The sequence below is a fragment of the Cyclopterus lumpus genome, chromosome 15, assembly GCF_009769545.1.
Source record: "Cyclopterus lumpus isolate fCycLum1 chromosome 15, fCycLum1.pri, whole genome shotgun sequence".
NCBI classification, from domain to species: Eukaryota; Metazoa; Chordata; class Actinopteri; order Perciformes; family Cyclopteridae; genus Cyclopterus; species Cyclopterus lumpus.
Window position 1 is genome coordinate 11,735,400 of NC_046980.1, and position 25,269 is coordinate 11,760,668.

General features: G+C 38.8%; 1 protein-coding gene across 1 annotated transcript in view; it reads left to right on the top strand.

The window, feature by feature from the left end:
- Positions 1 to 25,269, top strand: part of eys (eyes shut homolog) — a 146,350-nt gene that overhangs the window by 35,617 nt on the left and 85,464 nt on the right. The window contains exons 17-24 of the mRNA XM_034551233.1: positions 734 to 856; positions 957 to 1,070; positions 4,548 to 4,661; positions 5,378 to 5,491; positions 10,508 to 10,705; positions 12,092 to 12,213; positions 15,342 to 15,463; positions 16,283 to 16,542. Of these exons, the coding sequence (XP_034407124.1) occupies positions 734 to 856; positions 957 to 1,070; positions 4,548 to 4,661; positions 5,378 to 5,491; positions 10,508 to 10,705; positions 12,092 to 12,213; positions 15,342 to 15,463; positions 16,283 to 16,542 (1,167 nt within the window). The remainder of the gene's footprint in view (positions 1 to 733; positions 857 to 956; positions 1,071 to 4,547; positions 4,662 to 5,377; positions 5,492 to 10,507; positions 10,706 to 12,091; positions 12,214 to 15,341; positions 15,464 to 16,282; positions 16,543 to 25,269) is intronic.

The following is a 25,269-nucleotide window of genomic DNA, read 5'->3' on the forward strand; positions in this document are numbered from 1 at the left end:
CCAGCCTTATGAAACGTGTAAGTCCGGGCTCAGTTCATCAGGTTGTGAGCCCACTTCAAAGCGGTGATGATGCCTGGAATGTATTTTTTGTGTTTTCCCTCTTAGGAGCCAAAGGTCTTCTACTCATATTTAATCAAAGGAATTGTTAGTTATGAAATGAATTGATTATATTGCATAGTATGCCACTCATACCTTGTATTTCTGAGGTAATAATCTAATTATTGTCAGTTGTAAAATGAGTTACTTCCATTCCATTCCAGTAATTCACAGGTAACTACTCGGCGCAGGTAAATTAGGTAATTATAAATGAATAGCAAAGCATTCACATAGTATATACTTTTTTACAGGACCTGCCTAACAACATGGTAAATCACCGCTGCCCTGTGTTTAACAGAAAGTAAAGCGGGTCCTTTTGCAGGTTTTTAAAATTGCGCCCCACTCGTGGTACTCCCTGCTGCTTTGAAGCACCATTTTAATATTTGCCATTGATTGATCATAGAGTGATTGTACATTTTGTCATTCACTTGAGCACTAGAAGGAAAGGAAATGCATTAAGAAAATCAGCTAATTAAATTCTCATGTTGCTCTTTATTAATAGTTTTCAATCCCTGTGGCACGACTAGGTGTCTTTAAAAACACAGCGTTGGGGTATATCACATCCAACAGGCATTTCTTTAAGAGTTGTCCCCTGGAGTAGAACAATCCTATATCACATATTGTGCTCTCTCCACAGGGTTAACGGGCCAGTTTTGTGAGATAAACATTGATGACTGTGAAGAAAAGCCGTGTGGAGCCCTGAGTATTTGTAAAGACGCTCTCCGTGGCTACAATTGTTTTTGTGCGCCTGGATTTATTGGTAAGTGAAAGCTATGTCGAAGTCCTTCTTTGTAAGTTAAAGTGACATTTTATTCACCGAAGCAATGTGTCAACATGCTTCGGTTTCTATGCTTTCTAAGGAAATGACTGCAAGGTTGAAGTGAATGAATGTCTTAGCCAGCCCTGTCAAAATGGAGGCTCCTGCATTGATGAGCTCAACTCTTTCAGCTGCCAGTGTGCTCTTGGAATCACAGGTATTTCATACGCTTCTTTTCATAAATGTATTTGTTTGCACAACACTGCTCAGACTTGTATGCGGTTAATGATGAGTGGGAGGCAACATCAGTACGGCCCGCTTTCCAGTGTGCATGGATATGAGCACGTTTAGAGAGAATATAGGTATTGTTCATGCACATTGACATTTATATTGTAATGTGGTCTCTTAATTTGACTAAGAGACAGAACTTCAAATTTAGCCAAATTAGGTATTTAACTGTAGACCTGGGGGTGCATCAGCATGGATCTTCGTTAATACACTCAAAGATGGGAAGGGACTGAAGCTTGAATTGGTTAGAACACTTTTAAAATATTGTTGTTAAATCAACTTAAAATGCATTATAAAAAATAACTTGCTGTTACACATTTGTTTTTTGTAACTAATGTGGTAATATCTCAATTGCAATATGTCCATGTGTCATGTTGTTTGGTCTCAATGCAATCTCAATGCAATCAAATATGTTTTTAAAATAAATATAATGTTGCATTGATATACTTACAACATATTGCTAACTCTTTTCAGCCACCGCTATCTCGTTCACGCCATACATGACTGAAATGTATTTTACAGTGATATAACGTCCCATGCCAAGCCAAACAGAACAGCACGTTCTACATTATATACACTGTTGCTAAATGTGACGTTGACCCCAAATCGTCTGACTCTACTAATATATTCATTTAACAATAGGAACAGTTTGATTTAGACGAGTGAATCGGATTTCAGGAAAATCAATGTGGCAAGAGCTGCTGACAGCTGAACTGTGTAGATTATATTAAAGTACATCCACCTTTTCATGCTTGGGATGGGATCACTCACTTTACATAATGTTTTATCATCACAGTTCTTGTCTTACTTCTCCCTAAACTAGAGGTGGCACTATAAATGTATTCAAGGAATGGAAATATAAACTACACTCCAGATGTGGTTTTAAAAAATGTATGGCAACAAACAATTTCTTGATTACATACAACTCAAGCTCGATGCCTCTCTATGGAAAGCTTTTACTGAAGCACAGTTACAGAGGAGCCTCAGAAATACCATCAGGGCAATTGTTTTTATGTGAAGAGGCTCATAGTGTGTGACAGGTGATCTGCTTAATTGTGCAGGTATCTTAGATTCTATGATTCATGAGTTTATATTCTAAAAGTAGATTTTTCCAGATGTTTATCAATAAAGCATACCACTCAAAAGCTCCTCTGCCCCTAGTTCCATGTTCTTACTAACATTGAGGCTAACATGTAAAGTTTATCTTCAGGTCGGTGACAGAGGGAGAGGCGTGGCGTCATTCAAATTCAAAGGGTTTATCCCTGTGTATGCAAGAATGTGTTCAGCAAATTGCATGGCTTTCATAAAATTATACTTGTTGTGCAAGTAGAAGTAATTGACCTGAAGGTGGCACCAGAGTAAAGGTTAACGGGGTCGCATAGGCATTAGGAGTTATCCACTGGGGCCCAATAGCCACATCGGATTTTCATGGGATGAGAGTGTGTTTTGGTTATTAGCCAGTATGAAAATGTCATTATTGATATTCATAAAAGTATTAATAGGATTATTAACATATATGAATAATAACAAGTCACCAACATGGAATTAGGGACCAATAACCAAATAACCAAACTGGATTAAGAACAGTGAAGGTTTGAATTCGAGCACAGGCTATTACATCCAGCTATTATTATAACACAGATGCCCAAAATAAATCACAGAAAACTGCTCCTTAGAGGGAAGGAGGAGCGAGAACGGAGAGAACAAGAGAAAGATGGCCGAGGTAGTCTCGTAAGTGATTACGCCACACGAGACTTAACAATGGTGAAAGAGAGGATGGAGCACGAAGGCGGACATGGTCACATAAAGTAGTCATGACACGCAACATTCCACAATGGCAGCGAACACAATGGAGGCCGCACTTACACACCATGTGTGTATAAAATAAGTGTAATGGCATATGTGTGTGTGTGTGTGTGTGTAGGTGTTTGTGGGTGAGTTGAAAAGACAAAGAAAAAGAAGAAAGCACTCAAAACAAGTTAAATCCTCAGCGCACCAGTAAAGTACAGTGTCTGTAACTTGAGCAGGAGTCATCCTCTTGGATCATGACTGTGCAGTTTCATGGTAATCTGGCCAGAACTCAGCAAGTCTTGATTGCTTTTTGATGCTGATGGTGCAATAAAGGTCTTGCACAAATAGGTTGGACTTTGGTTCATACGGAGTTAAATCATGAAAAGTTAGTTCAGTTCTATTGTACCTGCTGTAATAGGAAACTGCTCCTACAATGAATGGATTTATACAAATATTTGGATGTCCCCAGAGTCTTCCAGATAAATCTAAAGATGTTTGGCTACAGAGCATCAGTATTGACAATATTTCAAAGACACATCCAGGCCACATGGGAGGCGATGAGGTTTTACAGTAAAAAATACTCTATTTAGATCCTTTTGTAGCGATACAGGAGAAGCAGAAAACAGTAGACTGGGATTATATGGAATATTGCTGTAATTCGAAGGCCTCCTCTCACTTTGGCATTTCACGCTGTATAACAGCCTCCTCCAAAACTTGCAGTAACTTTAAATGTGTGAAATATCGATTATGCAAAATACATCACCTCACTGTTTGGTTTGTGTGCAGCAGATCTGTCTTGTATTTATGGAGTAAACAAATTAGGAAGGCAAATTGCATATTACGTGATCTACTTTTGTTGTGTCATATAACATTACAGAAATTATGGTGTTTGGACAGACAGATAGTTGTCTGTTCTGGATATCTGACAAATGAGGGTTTTAAATCAGTGTCAAAATACATTTGCTAGCATAACAGTAAAAATGTGTTTATTCCATTTGTTGCAAAAAGTGCACACGCAACATCAGACAGACTTAATTTTTGTGACAACTGTCTTAAAATACTGCAACCAAAGGATTGAAGGTGTCACCAATCATCACATTTCAAACTCTCCATGAAGAGGCTTTAAGTCAAATGCAAAATATATTTTTTGAAGCAAAGTGCAAAACTGAGCATGACTCATAAAATGTTACAAATCAAAGCTACAGTACTTTTGGGTCATAAAACAAACATGAAATAGCATTATTCAGAGTCACACAGACTTGGAACAGCAAAAAGAACGATATGTGATAACTATGGTGTCACCGCCCTACATGAGAGTATGACCACCAGCGTAGCATAACATTACAATTACAACACAATAAATACGCCAACAGAATCCTCCAGCTGCAACAACATAATCAGAGCTCAACATGAACATCATCCTACAAGTAGGCTTAAATATTCCTGATGGACAAGCTTCCTCCTCTAACTGAGTTTAGGAGGATGATGGCTGTGGGAATGAATGATGAAGAGGGTGCGTCTGGGCTCTGATGGACCGCTACATTTTTGCTGACATAGTCATTATTTTAGCCAGTGCATTCTTGAACCACTGACTCTTTTCAATCATGTTTTACAGGAAACCAGTGTGAAGTCAACATAGACGAGTGCATGTCCTCACCGTGCATGCACAATGCCACATGTGTTGACCTTGTTCATGGCTATGGATGTGTCTGTATGCCTGGATTTACAGGTTAGTGAATGCATTAATTCGGTTGAGGAGTATGTTTGTATGTTTAAACATGAATGATAGGTTCAGTGCATACGTGCAACACATTCAGACAATAATAATAATACATGCTGTATGGCCATTAAGCCAGCAGCCCTCAGATGCTCTTTTAAAGGGTAGAGACAAAATAGTGTTTTGATACTTGCACACATTTTGAAGTCTTAATTATTTCCCTACATGTGGCTGTTAAAAGCACAAAGAATAATAATAACTCTCAACTAAAACAAAGATCATGTTATTCCACCTATAAACGTTTCTTAATAACCACTAATATTTCCCACACAGCCAGATTCAGTGTATTGCAAGCAATACAATTGGTTGCATTGCTGAATCTTATCATCTCAAAGATGCAGGTTTCTCTTCCTTTTAAAAAAATTAAAAAGTGCAAGTTCAGAATTATATCTGGAATAGGGTTCTTCCTGTGAGAATGGTGTTTGCTGTTCATACCTTGTTGCGGCACTACAGAGACCCCTCTCTGGTATTTGAGCTGCATTCAACACTAAAGCACTACTATCATCTGTGTATGGTATCAAAAATAATGGAAACAAAACCCTATTATTCTCGGTCAAACCCCCTCCGGGTTTAACTCACAGCAACTCCAGTGATGCGTTTTGGGATTTCAACACTGAATGTTTCAGAATTATATCATATTTATCAATCTGTGCTCTTTTCTGCCAAAGGTACAGAGTGTGAAGTTGACATTGATGAGTGTGCTTCATCTCCCTGCAAGAATGGAGCCACTTGCATTGACCAGCCTGGTAATTACTTCTGCCGATGTGTGGCTCCGTTTAAAGGTAATGAGCACTGAGGGAATGGGGACAAGAAGCAAAGTTAATTAACTCCACATACTATTATTTTCACCTGTCTGAACTCGCCTCACATGTCTCAACAAAATGAGTACATCTTAATTTGCTACCTATGGTTGGTTAAATACAAAAACCTTGAGTAATTACTAAGCTGTAAGCTATGGTGGGCACTTCTGCCACATGTGACAACTTTCATCATGGAGTCGGATGATAGAGCTACAGCAGCATCTTGGCATTTCAGTGGGAATTAAAATGTTGGTGGGTGATTTTGGGCGGAAAGTACAATTTTGCTCGCACTATTTTTTTCACAAGAGAAGAGAAGAGGATGAAAAGCTAAGGCTGGATTTAAAGAATAATCACTGTTTGGAGCATGGTTCTAGCTTTAATAATGACATCTTTTACTGTAAGAAATCAACAAAAGATTTGTTTTCATATATTGTTAACTTACAAGTTCTGTTATCAGTAATAGACACAACAGGAATGTGTTACTTTTATTGAAAAATAAATGGATAAAACATCTTAAATGACCTGTTTTTCAATGATGTTTACTTGTTGACGCAGCTTGTTTCTTTCCCAAGTTAGTAATGACTGCAATTTTCTGAATATGATTCACATCAAACACAAGCTGTTTGTCATTGTTAGACTTTCACTGTCAACTGTTCGAGTAGAAGGAACTGTCAGTGGATAATAATCTAAAAGTGTTATTTCACAGGCGCACAAAGGGCTCCATCATTAATAAATGTAAAACACATTAATCTAGCCAGACTCAGTCTAGACACACTCATCCTAACAAACCAAACCAGCATTCAAGAAGGACCTTGGTCAAAACCCAAGGACCACAGATCTAATGAGCTCATTGGCTGTGAGATCTTACAGTTATGCAGCGGTTCACAAATTTAGACTTTACAGCAGAGTGGCCAGGACGAAATGACTCCTGAAAAAGATACATGAAAATTACAAAAAGGCACTTCAAAGACCACTGACAGCTTGAGGAGAAAGATTCAGAGCGCTCATGAAAATGAACATGGAAGTCTTGTGCTCTAATTCAAATCAATATAGAGTATAAGTCTGGCAGGAATGAGGCACGGTTGATTACACCATTATTACTTAAAGTTTAAGGTATGGCAGTGGCCATATGTATTGTAAAAGATAAAGGGAGCTGTAAATCAAACCAAATACAAGCAAACTCGGAGAGAGACTATTTTAGATAAGTATGTAATTAACATGTAATAACCTAATATGTGCCTTACAGTAACTAAAATCATTTCAAAATGATCACTCCGTTCTCAATCTGCACAAAACACTTTGTAGCCAAGGATTTCCAGTGCGGCGTCGAAGCCAAATCTTACAAAAGCAGTAGCCTTGGTTTGAACCAGACTTTGAATAGACCCAATCAGCCACCTCATTCATCTTCCTTGATCACACATGTCACTGGCAATGTGTCAAAAGCAAATACAAATGATGTCTTATTTGATTTCATGCACAATTCCACTCTTTCTTCAAGTCTGGAAGTATTTTCAAATAGCATATGTGGATAATACTAAATAAAGGGACATTGTTTGTCTCCAGTGCTCAAGTTTGTGAATGCTGCAATGACTCAAAAGCACTCAAAGCTTCTAACAGCTGTAAAATGGGTTGTTTGGCAGGTCTGGCTATGTTTTCACACTACAGAAAAGGGTTTGATACAGTGGTTATATAAAATATACATCCCCATGGGGCTGTCATACCGCTCCCTACTTATCAACCACACGAAGCTGTCAAAATGCTTACTTTACTGGTCATTGCATATCAGTCGTGCTGCCACGCCTTTCCCAAGGAAAGTAGCTGTCTGGTCATAATGTAGTTCCAAATTGAAACTATGGTATGAAGTTGAGCTCGAAACGTAATCAAATGTACATTACATGATCTACATACGAAAATAAAGATTTACAAATGTGTTTATGCGTAATTTTAAATAGTGTGTATCCCAATAATAACACGAATGCCAATCAATTTGTGTACATGTGTAAAACAGTTACAAATCTGAATAAATATTAATTCATGGGCAGATTTTTTACTTAATTTTTCAACTTTAACTTTACAGATCTGATCAATTTCAGCATTGAGAAGCTTCCTGTATATGAAAATGTTTATTTACAGATTGTTAATTGTGTGAATGGATTCCCTGATACCACAGATCATTGTAAGATTTGCATATGGAGTTTTAAGACTATTTTCACAATCTATAGATACATGCTGTGTTCAAGTGCTTGTGGAAAACAAGGGCTTTTCATTACATTTTGTGTCATTTCAAAGTGAGAGAGATGTTTTTCTAAATAGACAGACAAGCTTGTCACCCCCCATTGCTTTGGCTTATTTTCATTGTTTAATATTTGTGTAGACATCCATATAATATAATAAAATAGATAAAGGTTTGGTTAATACGTAAATGATCATTTGAGTGTGGAGCTGCAGACCGTGACAACTCTCAAACTTACATGCAAATATAACCTGAATTGTGGGTATCATCTGTAAATAAGTAAAAAAGAATGTCACAGATATTTTAGACATTTGTTTGTGGAAATGATTAGTTATGTGAAGTTGAAGTAAAAAATTCAATTCAGTTTATTTTGTATAGCCCAATATCACAAATTACACATACGACATCCCTGTCCCAGGACCTCACATCGGATCATCAAAATCTGTCTATGAAATACAAATATTTATTTAGGTTGTGATGTGTGCATTTGTGAAACTGTTTTACTCATGTTGCTGTATCTGTGTAGGTTTGAGCATGAATTTGTGAATACCCAAGATTACGCACAAATCGTGCTTCTTTTTTGGGGGGGTTCAGAGTTCTCCGTCCGTTCCATTCTCATGAACACGGTTTCTCAGGAAAATTAAGGATAAGTTTGGCACAAACATTCAACTGGACTCAAGGAATAACTTATTATAATTTGGTGGTCAGAGGTCACTGTGACTTCACAAAACTGGCCATAAATCAATAATTGAATAGCTAATTATACCAATTTCACACAAATGTCTAACAGGATAAAATAAAGTGACCCATTTTGGTGAGATATGGATGTAAACTGCAACATGACTGATTAGTGGAGGCATACAACTAAGAGGTGGTAATTCTAGTTTTTATTTGTAGATTATGTAATACACGTGTGACCATTTTGAGATAAATTACACTCAATAAGAAAAAATCAATACTTCACAGCGTAGTGTATAACTGGCAAATTATTTTTTGGAAGTATTCACAATATTAAAGTATCACGTTTCTATGTAATATGCCGACATAGCCAAACCTGAACTGAACTGAACTTTGGGTGGTAGAGCAGGGTCGTCTTCAATCAGAGGATCGGTGGTACGATCCCCGGCTCCGCTAGTCCACGTCCATGTGGGCAAGACGTAACCCCAAATTGCTCCTGCATGCTGTGCCGTGCGTGTGCGTGTGTGCGTGTATGAATGAATGCATTTGAATGTTAGTTAGAGTCCTGATGGGCATGCAGGGTGGGCCCTGTCCTCGGGGGGGTAAATGGGTGATTGATGACATGTAAAAGCGCTTGGTCGGAAAGCACGATACAAGTACAGTCCATTTACCACCATTTAATCAGCTGTGGCTATGACAATTTGCTGGCTCAGCCAAAAGCAATGATGTGCCTTTATATCTTTTTTTAATTAAAGCATGTCGAACCCATTGGAGTTCAGCAATTTCATCTCCAAAAAAGCAACTGATCATTTTTGCATCAATTGCTGTCAGAATGTCTCTTGACATGTTTCTTCATGTGACTGTTTTACAGAAATCATCAGAGGTAACCAATGTGTTTTGTTTAATTTCGTATGTTTTGCATAACATAAAACATTTTGCATTCACTCCTTTTAACGTGCATTGCACATACAGTACATGTCAGCATGGCATATGTATGTTCTTCATTTCTTTTCCTTTTTGTATTTGATACCATCCAAATACTACTGATTCATGCATGCATCTAAATATAATGATGTCATTTCATTTGTCTGTACGGTTCTGGCAGTTTGCTAAAACAAAGTGATAGCTAAGTGCCGCATAAATCCTAATATTGAAAACCGTAACTTTCAGTTTGTGCATTAGTAATGAAATTCAGTGCTGCACAGCCACATGTGTGTATTTATGAGGGGAACCGTACACCCCAGCCCGTTCACTTCACTCGGCTTCTGCCAATCTGCTTGTAGCTCCGTCACTTCGAGCTAAACACTCAACAAAATCACGACTGTTTGCTGTGCTGGCTCCTCATTGGTGGAACGAGCTCCCCATTGACATCAGGACAGCAGAAAGTCTCTACACCTTCCGTCGCAAACTAAAAACACATCTTTTTCGACTATACCTTGAATAGGGAAGGTAGCGCCGTAGTAGTACTTTGGTAGCACTTAAATGTCTCTTACGGATGGCACTTTGTAGTTTAACGTTATTGAAGAAATTGTACTCGCTTGATTCTTGTTGTTCTGAGTTTGGACTCATGGTTTAATGCACTTATTGTAAGTCGCTTTGGATAAAAGCGTCAGCTAAATGACATGTAATGTAATGTAATGTAATGTAACATGACTGCCAATTGGAACTGAGGATGGAGACTATTCATTTTGTAATTGTATTGTCACAAGCACAAAGCTTGTAATGTTTTAGGTAGTGTTATAACATCAGCCATTTCATTTCTAATGTTCAGCCACTGAAATGGACAAAACTGTTCTAAAATGCATTGAAACAGCAACCCGAGTGTTTGACTCTGACGATACTGTATATACAGTATGAGAGGATAATCTGCTAATAATAAAGTGACTTTGGATCAGCATCTACTGGAACCCGTTTTGTTCTCAACTATTCCTCTCTGTTCAATAAGTAAGCTTGACTCAGTATGTACTCTACCACATAGATGGGTTCAAGGAATCATACAATAGGGGAATAATCTTTAGCTGTATTGTATTGTTGTCTGCTGGGTGATTCTCTTACGTGCATTTCTTTGTTTCTTTGCCTCACTCCAGATCATAATTGTGAGTTCTTACCCTGTGAGGCCAGTAATCCATGTGAGAATGGTGCAGTGTGTGTTGAGGAGTTGGATCAAGAACATTTCCCTTTGGGTTTCCGCTGTCATTGTCGCCGAGGCTTCACTGGTCCCCACTGTGAAATCAATGTGGATGAGTGCAGCTCCAACCCCTGTTTCCATGGCTTTTGCTATGATGGTAAGAAACGGCCTATCTGACCAACATGCTTAATAACAGGCACTCGAGATAGAAGCTAAACCTCTATGTACACACACACACACACACACACTGCATTTGTCAAATGTAGTTCTCATCACATACAGTCTGACAGGCAGTTTTCAATTAGGTGACCATTGCAGCTAATCGGAGTGTTATGAGAGTAGATTTATCCCATCTGATGTGAGGATCTAGGACATTACTGAAGTAGGCTTGATTAGTTCCTTAACAGAACCGTAGACGTAAATCAAGTAAGTCAGGATGAAAATGTAAAACCACACAAATCTTTCTATGATACGTTTTACTTTAAGATGCCTGAAATTACTAAGCACTGGTTGTGCGGGTGTCAAATTTAGATTTTCCTCATCAGCAAAATATTTGTGCTGTCTTAATACCCTCAAGCCTTGGTGACATTTCAACAAAACCTGCCAATGTTATTGCAAGTGGATTATGCCGGAAACAAAACTCTGATGGCAGTGGATTGCTATCGAAGAGTATCCTATCCTTCACTGTGCTGCATTAGACCTCGGCCGGCTGTCTTGACTAATCCAGTTCACCATAGGTTAGTGTGGCAGGCCTTTAGGACCTATTGGCCGGCACTCAGCAGCAGTAGCCAGCAAGCCACCAGGGAGAGCACTGCATCGGCACAGTGGTTGAGATGAGTAATGCTGCTGCCACCCAGGACCTTAAGCATTTAATGAGAGTAATAGCTGCTACACGCACCAAGACAGAGTGACAGCATAGATTACGTGGTAAATCTTTGGGATAATGAAGAATCCTGGGACCCTGACTGGGGAAGTAATAAATTCACTCCTGTAAGAAGTGCAATTACCTCTGTCACTGGCTGCCTGTACACCAGTGTTGTGTTGGAGAAAAAGAACGATGCATCCCACTTTGATGTCATTAATAATTACAGAAAGACAGGAATGGATTATTTGACGTGGAAGAGTCTTGCTTCTGATGGAATAAATTGGCACATTTGTAACAACTGAACAAAGAAAGGCCCCTGAAATGTGCTCATTCCCATTGTTGTACTTCTTTTCAACTCATTTAGTGTGTTGTGAGTGTGAAAACTAACGATACAGCTTTTAGTCTCTGGGAATTGCTGGCCATTGCAGAGAGGTTTATTTAAAGACTGTCAGTGTCAAACAGATGCGGGGGTTGGGGCATGCAACCTGTCACATAGATTTAGCAGCAACAGGTTTGGGGCCCTTATTTTAATAGTCACATCCATTTTTTTAATGAAATCACAGTGGAGGATTGTGCTTTATAGCCATTAGTAGCACTTACCTGTGTTATGATGTTGATCTACTGAGAGTAAATTAATGTATGTGAGTTTCTGTAACTGTCCTACTGATCTTGTTTCAGTTGTAGACGGCTTTTACTGCCTTTGCAATCCTGGTTTTGCTGGGCTGAGATGTGAGCAAGACATTGATGACTGCGTGAACAGTTTGTGCAGCACCGACTCGATATGTAAGGACCTCCATCTGGTAAGTATAACCACTCGTAGTTTGGCACTATAATGGCCTGATGCAATGGCAATTAAAAGGCTTTACATTGGCACAATATCCTGAACATCACCACAGTTTGTAACTCTTTGGATAGCACTCCAGTTTATCATAGCATATTGACAGACCTGAAACACATAAGGCTCTGCCTATTACCTTTGATGGCTGCCATGCAGTTTAATGTTTGAAAGCATTTCTGTTACAGTAAAATATAAACAACTGTGCAACAACATAAAACGGTATGCATTATTAAAAATAATGAAATATGGCTACATGACTCTGGGCTCTGCTACAGCTGTACAACAGTCAGGTTTATATATTCAAGGCAATTGGTATTAGTCTTATTGTGAAGGAGGAGATGAAAGTACATTTCAAGTGTCAGGCTTCTGGGTGAAACCAGATAGGAACAGGACACGTCTCATAATGTCTAATGAATGCACCTCATTATTCTATCTCCTCACAGACAAACTATGACATTTATACCTCGTGGACTGAGTTTTTATTACCGAAAGGTTCCTAAAGTACACTGGAGTTTTCAATGGACATTTTAAATATGAATTGCATATTCATTAAGTTGTCCCTATTTTGACCAGAGTGTTGTATTTTTTTTTCTCGCAAATAGATGTTTTATTTTAGGATTCACAAAGCACCATAGTTGATACTTCTTTATTTTGTCCCCTTTCTGAAAAGATAACACTACATTTGCTGCTGCACCTTACATGGTTGCAGCTAAGCTAATGTAGCGGAGTTTGGATTGAACTTAGGCGGTAGGACAAACTGGTGAGGCCTGGTCTGCCTTTTAGCTGCAGGCCTCAGTTGAAATAATGAATGAAAACTGAGTTTGTGAAATTAAGGCTGTACATCAAAAATCGAGTAATTATCTGAAGGCTGATTGCTTTCAGTACATGTTATACCAAGCATGTCCGTCCTTTTGTACTGATGTCTGTTTCACACACTTGGGTTCAAGAGAACATGTTAAGACTTTTGCAAAGCACAGCTCTACCTTTGTAGTTTTACAAGTGTGTTTTTAGCCTTTAACATTGATCTGTTTCAGCTGCAAAAAGGCCGTGGGAGCTGCACGCTGCTTACAAACTGTGCAATGAGTGCCAGGAGCCTTTTTTCCAACAGCTGCTTATTTGCTAACAGATTGCAGTAGTGAAGCAGATGTGTCATAGATAAAGTATTCTCCTTTGGACAACGACGGATAACTTTGTGTGTGCAGTATATTCCAATCCTAATGTTTGGGTTTAAAATAAGTTTGCACTTAGTGCATAATGTATGTAAGAAAGATTAGATCTATGTAGCAAAAAACAGTGTCCCGAAGGAGCCACATGAGGAGAATAGAAGAAAAAAGTATTACAGAACCTTTCACAAGTATTCAGTGAATAATACAAATCTTCTGAGAAAAAAATCTCAACCAAAAAATATTTTGTATACATTTCTGATGTCAATTTTCAAAAAGAATATATAGCATTTAACCCCTAGAAACTGTTCAATAATGGTCTATATTTGAATATCATTTAATTATGGGTTGCTAAACCAAGCAACATTCATTGTTTTGCATTACATTGTACTATTGTTTTCCCTTGTTTTATACTTGGCATGAGCAATTATGTCAAACTAGCATATTGTGTTGCTGTCAAAACCTCTTAATTTCTTAGAAACCTCTTAGAAAGTGCGACTGTAGCAATTTGAGGATAACTGAAGGACACATGCTCATTTTCCCTCTATATTGTGAAATAATCAACAAGGGATTCTGTGACAGGGTTTCAAAATTGCCCCGGCACAAAATCCTGGTTCGAACATCCAGTGTAATTTCCAGGGATAAAGGGAAGACTCCTGATCCAAAGACAAAAGGACACTGCATAAGAATTGTATTGGGTGTGATATGAGGGGTATAACGAAATGTCAACCAAAATGTTGTCGTCATACTGTTGTCCGTTTCACCACTCTTTCTCCACTCATTATTCAAATTGGGACAGTTTTTGGAAACCCCTCAGCATAGTCTTGTTTACAGTGCCACTATTCCTCTCTCCGAGCACCATGTCCCATAGAGCTTTAGCTTATTTTTGAGAATTGCGGTCCCTGAAGGTGACTTAGCAGCAAAATGAGATTATGTTCTATTGCCACGGGTAAGCAATAGGAGTCTCCTGGAGGTATCTAATTTATCAAGAGATGACGGCATTTCCCCCCACCCACCACTAAAGAGCCAACAGTGTACAAATTATATCAAACAAAGTTTAACGGCTCCCCTCCGGTGTATGAAACACAGATTAGCATGTATTCAACCAGCAGCACCCGGGTCCTTCAGACAGGATCTTGGCAATGAGGAGTACTGAAAAAACCTTGACCATATGACTTCCTTCATCCTGTATGCAAAGAGGAAATTAAATTAACCAGTACCTTGGAAAGTATTAGACAACAAGCCATTCATCTCCTGTGCTATGATTAATTATCATAATGCAGATTGCAAAGATGAAATAAAGAACAAGCTGTTCTGAATGGACGAATGAACAACATAAGCAAAGGTCGGATATATATATATATATATATATATATATATATATATATATATATATATATATATATATATATATGGTTTCTTGATGTACAGTAGACACAACATTGGTTAAAAATAAATCTAAGCAATGTCTAACATCTTGTCTATAAAAATTATTTTTCTCATATTGTACACTTAATAAAGGCATGCACCATATACCTTGGATGGCGCGAGGGAAAAAAAGGCATATTATCCAGAGGGTGGGTAGTAGGAGGAATACATCTGCATGGCAGTAATGTGGAAATTGAAGACGAGCTTGCCCCATCCACAGTTTAGACAGTTCTCAACAGCAAATAGCTTTTTCTGAAATATTTTTGAGCATAATAAGCATTGCACCGTTTACTAAAATGTAATGGGTATTAATGAGCAAACGAGCATGCCCGCTGAACAACTTAATGAACCGCTTCTATATGTACTGTATATACGTTAGTTTTTTTTTTACAATATTAATGGTGTGTATTGCTATTATTATATTACTACACCAAGACATGTGCAGATTCTCTGTCACTATATTTCAATGGTATTCTAATGGTGTTTTTTTGTATTGCAGAGTTATGAGTGTGTGTGTCACGCCGGCTGGGAGGGAGAGTTCTGCCAACAAGAAATTGATGAATGTTTATCACAGCCCTGCAAAAACAACGCCACCTGCACAGACCTTCTCAACAGCTACAAGTAGGTGTGCGAGCCGGCCCGAGGGCGCTGTCCTCCCGAGGTGCATCAGTCACTTAATAAATGCAGAAAAAGAAGCCGTTCAGAGATAGCAATATGTCCTTCCACCGGCAGCGGAGATAATGAATTGCAGTTGGCAGGTAAAACAAATGAGTCAATCAATGGCTCACAGCATGAGAAGGTTTCAGGGGATCTGTGACTCATTGGAGGAAAAAGCTGGTGTATCTGCTCCAGCTAATGCCCTGCTCTCGCTGGGGACACGTAAAACTGCTTCAGGTAGAAAAGTTGGGGGATGAAAAGGATTGCAAGGTGGAGTGGTTGGTAGTGCTCGGGTACTCACTGCCACCAAGTGGAATGTTCACCCCCCCTTAAGAGCAGATGCTTCAGAAATCTCTGTTTCTCGGTCTGTGTCTAGCATGCATACATTTCCATTTAATCCCCACTCAGTGCTCTAACCTCCTGTGTCCAACATTCAGCTGTCCAGTATTAAAAGCGGCTCTAGACTAGGAGTTCAATTAACCTTTAAATTCCCTGCTCTGTCTTCACACAAAGATTTAAGAGTGCTGAGCCAATACCTGGCCTGAACCGCTGTGCACTTGTGTAAAAATGTGTGCTGTGGATCATTTGAATTGTTTTGGTAGCTTATCCGCAGCACCCCACTGTACCGCTGCTTTTTTAATTTTCAGCACGTTTTATCCCAGAGGTAATGACCCCCTTAAACCTTAGAATACTACAAACTAAGTTTTTATTTACTTTATATTCATTGTAATGTATGCTGAAATGACCTCTACAGTGCCATATCTCCTCTCTGGTGTATCCAAGGTGTTTGTGCTCGCCAGGCTGGACAGGTGTGGACTGTGCAGAGGATGTGGATGACTGTGATTCTGGTCCCTGTCTAAATGGAGCTCAGTGTCAGGAGTCAGACGTACCTGGGGAGTTTTCCTGCACCTGCCCCCCCTTCTTCAGTGGCCCCTTGTGCAACCAGCCTTATGACCCCTGTGACCCTCTCCACAATCCGTGCCTGCACAATTCAACCTGCCTGACACGCTCCAATGGAACAGCCTCCTGCAGATGCACAGCTGGTGAGTGAACACACCGCCGCTACCTCATACTATTAGTTGTTTTTTTTAGCCCACTTTTTGAGTGTAACTACACCATTTTGTTCAATAGGTCACAAAACGTAGACAATCTGCACCGTTTAAGTACTTTCAAAATGATAATACAAGCAAAAAGTCAAATAATTACATCATAGATCAAGAAGGTCGAGCAGAGAAGATGAAACATATTCCTCTCCCAGTTAACCAAGCTCTGTGTATCTCCACTCTGAAATGTATGAGGTTTTCCAAAAAATTGACTATTTCAGCAGACGAGAAGTGTTTTCTTGTGCATGTACTCTTGACACATTTGAAAAACAACCGTGAAGGTTTTCCTTCAGGGATGATTTAAAGTGATTAAATGCTCTGTTTTTCTTACCATGATTAATTCATATTCATATTGGATGGGATTTATTAGTCCATGCAGCTGGATGGTGGTAATGTTAATGATGAACTCCGGCTTACCAAAGTGGGGTTGTATTGATTGCAAGACTTTTCCTGGATTTTCACATATTTTCTATTCTGTTTTTTACAAAGCATAGTCAACCCTGTTACTCCTTGCGAAAACAACTTGCCTCCTGCTTTATCTTGGGTTGTTTTTCCCTGATGACCAAAACTAGTTCAACCCTGTGGTGGCTGCGTTGTCCGTGGTGCATCTGCTGCTCGGGTGCTACATACTGGGCTGTATGTTCAGTGTGCATACATCACATACTGCCCCCACACAGTGTGATGATTATTCATAGAACCAGTACCCTTGCAGGAGAGAGAGACAACACCCAGATCAAAATCGGCTGCCTTTTTGTTTTCATTAAAATTAATATAATAATTTGTTTTAAATCTACATAACATAAAGCCTATAGTAGGTTATTTTGGCTACAGCCTATTAGCATAATGTGTACTTATCAGCACTCGATACATGTGTCATATCATTGCATTCAAGTCCTGATTAAACAGTTCTTTCTCTTTTGCATCAAGCTGTCACTCACTTGCCTTCCTCTCCCTCGTTAACTGTTCAAGTCATCAGGGTACCCATCACCATGGCGAAAGATAAAAGCCTTTTTAACATTTACCATTTTTTGGTCACGGCAAACACATCGACGAAAAGACCAGTGAGCGTTACCGTTGAACACTGTAAATAGGAATAGGCTCGATAGAATATTGATATGGTAACATAACGTACACTATTTTAACTAATGATTTGACAGGAAATGCCATTATGTAAACATTGCCTGGTAAAACACAGTAATTCATGATTCCAAATTGAATAATAAATAAAGTGTAGGTAAAGCCATCTAACTGTACTAGCAGCTTCTACTATAAAAGCCTCCTAATCTAATCATGTGCATAAATTCTTCTCAAATTTGATCCCTGCTCGTCAATGAGCTCACTACAAACAAAAGCATGTTCATAACGTGCAGATTTCACTGGTCCTCTGGTGCAGTGTTCAAAGGTACAGTATCTGCCACAGGCCATTTAATGAACCTCATGCGTACCTGGTGATTAAAAGATGTAGTCTCATCCCGCGTGGGAATTCAAGCTGCGGTCAGATGTGTGTGACAATGACGAGTATAGTTAATGACAATTCTTTTGTGGTGAGAGAAATAATATAAACAAATCAATATAAACAACTCACCAGCCTTGAAGAACAATTCACTTCTCCACTGCTATTTATATGCTCAGTGTGTGCAGAAATGGACATATTTTACCAAATTATTCCAGAATGTGGCTTTCTGTATCTTGTGTTGTGGGCTGCCCATTGTAACAGCCCCCCCCCACTGAGTATTGATACTAAAAAGAAATTGCATTAATATGAACGTAAAAGCTTTGAATCTACACAGTTGCCCTAATTTCATACCGGTTGTAGTCTAGCTCCTTCACATGCCCACGTATTCATTCAGAAATGGTTTAGGCATAAGCATTCAATGATATTTTTTCATACACACAGACACAGACACACACACACACACACACACACACACACACACACACACACACACACACACACACACGCACACTTAAATTCAACACATGAAAAAATCTATTTCATGTTCAATACACAAGCTCTGTCAGTGTTATAACAATATACAAATACTAGTAATCGAGTATTACGAATGACCAGTGTTTTAAATTAGCTATTAAACAGTAAGCTGAGAAATTCAAAACAGTATAGTGTTTTAGTATTCAAACTTCTCAGTGTGCAGGTGAAGTTGCGATAATGTTGTGCTGTACCTAATGGCACGATCGGCGCCGAGATGAAAAGATGTTTCCAGATATAAATAGACGACTGGGTTCGTTTCAGAAGGCTTCCTTGGAGAGGAATAGGAAATTAGGTGCTGGCTGCATACATTAAACCAAGAGCTTAGCGTGGTCTGGGTCGTCTTCACTTCACACAAGTATTGTGACTCACTACTCTCCATTATTATACACCATAAATCCTTCCTACATAGCTACTACTCAACAAACACAGAGCTGTTATACGAGCCGTGGCTTGATCCCAGTGCAACAATTTTACAGACTTGTTATTTACCGTTCAGTGTAGGTTATTTGTCAAGGAAATTGTGTAGGCTTTACATTATTCCCAGGCCTAATTAAATAGAAAATCTCTCTGCCAGATTTACTGCTATAATCAAATATCATCCCACATACTCGAGATGGACACCACACAGTAAACATTATCAAGGTTAATTTATAATAAAATAATATCCAATTAGCCATTTTGTCCATGGCATTTAGCTTTGCGTATTTGCATGTTGTGCGGTAGAAGTGCAGGGAACAAAAATCCACTGAATTAAGGAGATGAGATTTTATGCGTTTAAATTACATGAAATGGCACACGTCTCATTAAAGACTGTTTATTTATTTGGCTCAGAATACAGTATGGCAGCTGTGTGTACTTATAACAAGCTCATGTGCACAACTACACTGCATTACAAAACCTCTCATTTTCTAAATACTGTCTTGAGATATATATATATTACTGTGTGTGCAGTAAGGCATATATATACTGCATGAAGGAACACATGGTAAGGGTAAATGATCATGGTCCCGTAATTGTATGGCACTTTATTAGTCGTCTTCCGACACTTCATCATTCATTCATTCACATCCATTTATACAGTGATGGCAGTGGCTAAGGTACCGCCTGCCCATCAGGAGTAACTAACATTCATACACAGATTCACACACCGTGGGCACAGCTACGGGAGCAATTTGGGTTAAGTGTCTTGCCCAAGGACACATTGATGTGTACTAGCGGAGCTGGGGATCGAACCGCCGATCCTGTAATTGAAGGACGATGCTCACCACTGAACTACATTCGCCCTAATCACACATCAGTTCTCGAGACCAGGGGATCTCTTTCTTTTGTAACTTAAGGTACACTTCTGGTTGTAAAAAAAGAAGGAAAAACAAACAGTGCAGTAAACATGTGCCACTGTCAGCAGTAATGACCAAAATAAATATTCTGCTTAGCCTCACCCTTCACTGACATTATGAATCAAATTTGATATATTCAGGGTAATATTTCCTCACCACACCAGTAGCACAGGGTTTCTCCCAAATATGTATTGCATTTAAAAATATGCATTTGAGGGAACGTTAGCTAGCCAATAGCGGCAAAACCCTCTTGTCTCCACCTGATGATGTGTCGCGATTTGCCGTGGTGATATTTAAACGTAACTGGTCATGGCAATTATGCATTTTTATTTGATGTGAATTCTTGAGCACATTTACGTATAAAACCATTAGCCTTCTATATTACCAACAAATATGTATTTTATTGTTTAATCTCGTCCATTTGGCTGTCCCTCTGAGGCCCACCAGTGGTGATGGAGAATTGCTTGTCTAGATATGCGGTGCATTTGGAAGCTAGAGGTGTATTTTTGAACTGCAATTGAGACATGCAATCCTTGCAGTTTCACCAATTTTTATATCACAACATTGGGTCAAACCATATTCATGTATAGATATGTTGTGTCAGGAGAGATGGTGGGTCAGCAATGTGTGTGTGTATATATATATATATATATATATATATATATATATATATATATATATATATATATATATATATATATATATATATATATATATAGTTTTATTCTATACGTCAGCCGACAAGTAATGATAAATTGCAGGATACGTATAAATGGCGAATGTATGTTTGAGATAATTAGGTTTTGTTTTTACGTAGTTTGTGTAGTGACATGATGATTTTTGAACTGTAAAATGTCCCGCCCAGTAGTATATAAAAAAAAGAACAATTATGCGACAATATATTATTGTTATATTTTAAGCTTTCCAATATCTATATTGGTAACAGCCTCAAAAATCCAGTTTAGGTCAGGCACTGGTTTTAGTCTGTAAAGGTGGTTGAGAAACTAGTTGACTTTGCTCAAAATAAAAATGTTACCAATATGCTTATTGTAATAGACAGTACAGCCATAGTTATAACAATTCTGTCCTAATACTATATACATGTATGAAACAAAAAAAAACAGATCTTACTTAAAATGCTTTACCTTTTTATTTTTTGTATCCTCATTATGTTTTCTCAGTTTCTGGTCTAGTGTTTAGATTCTGTCTCCGTGTGTTTTAGTTGTTACTGGAAGAGGCACTGGTATCTAATGTGAAGATGGCCCAGGAGACAGAAGCAATTCTCTAACCTTTTTAATAGTCTTCTGACAATATCGGAAGGCAGTTGAAAGGGGATGTCATTAATGATCCGTGCTTTCACAGTGGTTTAATTATCATTTTTCTCCAACCTGCTGTACTGAATTGTTCTAAAGTTAAGTGTGCAACCATAGTTTTCCCAAGACACTTAACTAGACTACATCAGTCCCACAAAAACGATGATGTGGCAACTTTAGTGTTTGTCAGTTCAACAGGAACTAAAAGGTTGCCATTTAGGAGGTGCCTCCTGGGAGTAGCATTAAAGGGATTTGGAAAACACAGTGGAAAAGAGTTTTGTCTACAAAGGTATACTGTGAAGACCTGGAGGCCAGAATAAAACCAGAGTTAGCTGAAAGAATTGTCTTAAAAGAAAATATAAGGCAAGCAGTTATCCTCTCTTGATTGTAGAGGGCTCCTGGAGGAAGTGTTTGTTCTTCCTTGCAGTGAACCTCTGCTGAGGCTCTTGCCAGGAGAGGAGGCCTAAGTCATCCTGCCTGACCAGCACAGATGTTCCACTTTCCTCTTAATGAGGAGCCCCAGCAGGGAGTGGAAAACCTGATAGAAGAGCAACCTGGAACTGGGAGAGTTAGGTTAGTGGTCAGGATGAGGGTTACTGGCCGACAACAACAACTAATGAAACAAACATGCATAGCATCGCTCCCCACGGATTACGCCACATGGCAGAGTTCTGAGTCCTTTACACAATCTATACAGTAGGCTTGAGTCTCCTTGCTTGACGTTTGCACGTGTAAACTGCAACATCCTGGGTTAGAATGTGATCTCGGATCTTTGTTTCATGTCTATAAAGGCGGTCTTTCAGTCGGTGTAGGATGCCTCCACAAAAAATAGGTATAGGCTTTTTAATTTAATTCTAAACGTGCAAGCTTGTTGGTAAAATAATACTTATTTTTACTAACTGACAGGGACTTTGATATGAAAGTGAAAAAATAACTGAATTTAAATATGTTACACATCAAGTCTAAGGAGCTTTTTTGGACTGTTTCTGTTATAATCAGCATCGCCGCCTCAAAGTGTGTTTACACAAACAATCAACACAACTAATCCAACCATTACCAGTACTAGATGCAAAGGTCAATCAACAATCCTAATGCAATGTCAGAATAGTGAATTAATTCAGAAGCATTGTGTGGTCCCTTTTACATGCAACAAAAAAAAAAAGCATTTGTTCTCAATGGCTCAGAATCTCCCCAGAGGAGTTTCCTGGCCAGATGGAGAACAAACCTCTTTATTTGCATAGCATGCTACACTAGCCTTCACCTTCCACGTGATTGAGATTGTGTCCTACCAAACAGTTGGTTAATGAGCTACTGTGAAGCTGTGCCAACATGAGAGCTGACACATGCCTAATGTGTTTTTGAAAAAGATGTGTTGGAAATATATTGTTGCCAAAGATGTGTTGAAATGATCTGTCCTCGCTGCATTCATTTTAAGTGATTATTCTTTTTATAGAGGAAGTAGACAATGGACTTATAGTAAATGTGTTTCGATTTATAAACCAGCTGCCCTGGCAGATGCATGTGAATATCACTGGGTTTTTTTCTTCTTTGAATCAGTAACATGATATAGAACATAATGCCTAAATACATACTACGGATCAACTGATCTTACTGAAGTTATTGTGTTTTGTAGTTCGATATTCTAAATAAACAAGAAGTTCATCATCTTTATGCATTCTACAACATTTTCCATGCAAGCCACTTACTGTTTAAGTTCATTTTTTCATAACAATAGTAATTTAATGAAAAAAAGTTCAAATCTCATTTACAGGAGCGTCACGGCTGAGATAGAAGTAGAAGTTACATATAACTATAAAACTAAATTATGAATTGTATTTTGATTCCTTACTTCAATGTAACTGAACCAATATACTGAGACATTAAGCCTCCACAAAAAACATTTCTCCCCATAGTACAATTACTGAGATCAAAGATATTTCATAGACATCTTTCTCACAGTATAATAGTCCATTGCAGATGCAGTCAGTTTTTAATTAAGCTAAGTTCATAGCATGTAAACCATTGCTCCATTTGGAGAACTGTTATCTAGTCTCATATTGTGAAGTGAAGGCACACAGAGAGGAAACACAATATTAAAATGTAGCAGGTGTTCAGTCTCAGAATGATGGCGTGCCCCTTCAGTGAGCAAAGGTCTCAGCACGCTAGTGATATTCCATTGCTGAGGGCAAAAGGTGGTTCTTTTCCTCCATTTCAGCTTTGAGACCGGGCCGAACAACAGCTGCATAAAAAAAAAAGGGGAGGAGAATGCATCAATGAGCACATAGTGGTATCAGCGGTTTTCCCCTCATAAAGATTCTCAGTTATTAGTAGCTTCTAACACATTGGTGTTTAACCCCTGAATGCTTCACAGCAGGTTAAAATAACCAAATCCTTTCTATATAAACCTGTGGAGACTGGCCACAGTACTCATTTTATGTAGCATAGCCAAGGGGATGGATTTAGTCTCAGATGTTGGAAGTCAGGGAATTTACTCTCTACGAAATAATAGACCAGAGTTTTTTTTTTTTGCCTTTTTACTTTACGACATTTACTTTTATGATCAATTAGGTTAATCCTTTTAGGGATATGGCATGATATACACATTGTTTATTTAAAAAATGTTCTCACTTGTAAATCTAAATATGCGTCAATAAACAAGTGTATCCATCATTTATTGGTGTCTGCAGTTAGCAAAGCAGGCAGCCTACAGTCCCAGCCAGCTCCACCAATCAAAAGGCTAAAGGCACCCTGTGTGTAGCCCGATAGGCAAAGCTCTGAGCAGAAAACAGTCCTCAAAGCACTCTCGACAGCTCATGAAACGTATTGCTGTAAGCGCAGCGCAGGGCAGCCAAAGGCGACCTAGATGAGTGCATTTGGATTTGTATCAAGTCAGAGGACTCTTTCATTTAGATTGTGACAGCTGGTCAGTAGAGGACACTGTTAAAGAGGAAATGGTGATGTACTCAAATTGTACATAAAAAGCCAAGAATTCTGAGAAAAGTCAGAATCATGTCCGACACATTTCCTTGTGGAAACTCTCACCTTAAGCATATAGCCAATATTTAGCATTAATTTTGATAATATATGAACTAACAATCTAATTTTTATTGAAACAAAATGTGCCTTTTTGTAATGGGACGATTGCTTATCCTCCAGTATTATTATTATTATTATTATTATTATTATTATTATTATTATTTCATGCTCTCAAATGAGCATTAGGGGGCGACCCCTCTGTTTACAACAAGAAGTCTATGGGTAAATTACACAACCACTAACTTGATTTATGACCTCAGTAAACATTGTAAACTGTTATTTTATGGTCTCAATTGCTCGTCTCAAATCTTCTTCAACACAGCATGATGTTCATTTGGTAAATTATGGTCCCATTTAGAGTCACATTGCTTTCATCAACAAACACAGAGCGTTCCTGGGTTTCTCTTTCCAGTGAGTACAATACCAGTACAACTGGCTGCCATTTGGCTATTCTCTGGCTCCGTGCACATTCTCCATGCTTTTCCTATTTAGAAGATCTAATCCTTATAGCCCGCTGTCAGGTGAAGGCTGAATATTGTCATATACACGTACAACACTGGGTTATTCCATAAACCGGCAGAAGAGTCCCCCGCTCCCCACTCATTGATTTACCTGAGTGTGGATAATAACTCATTCGCTATGGAAGCAAAGCGTCCACAGCCAGGCTGGATTAGCTGAACTCTTTACTGTCACACATCTCGCCTCACTCAGTGATGCACCCGCTAGGTACGATGTCCGCAAGCCATGTGGTGGCCCGCCATGTGGTGGCCCGCCCTGGTGGTTCGGCGGCCTCCAGCTCCACCTAATTAGGCAGAAAAGTTGAACGCTGACCGTCACTCCCTTACTGCAGTCAGACTGTAAACCCCCCTGTTTTCCATCAAGGGCTCAAATGACGCTACACATTTCAGTGTACACTGACACATCCATCTCTGGATGGGATGTCATGTGCCAGTCCAGATTGGAAGGTGGGAAATGGAGGAATCCGCCATCC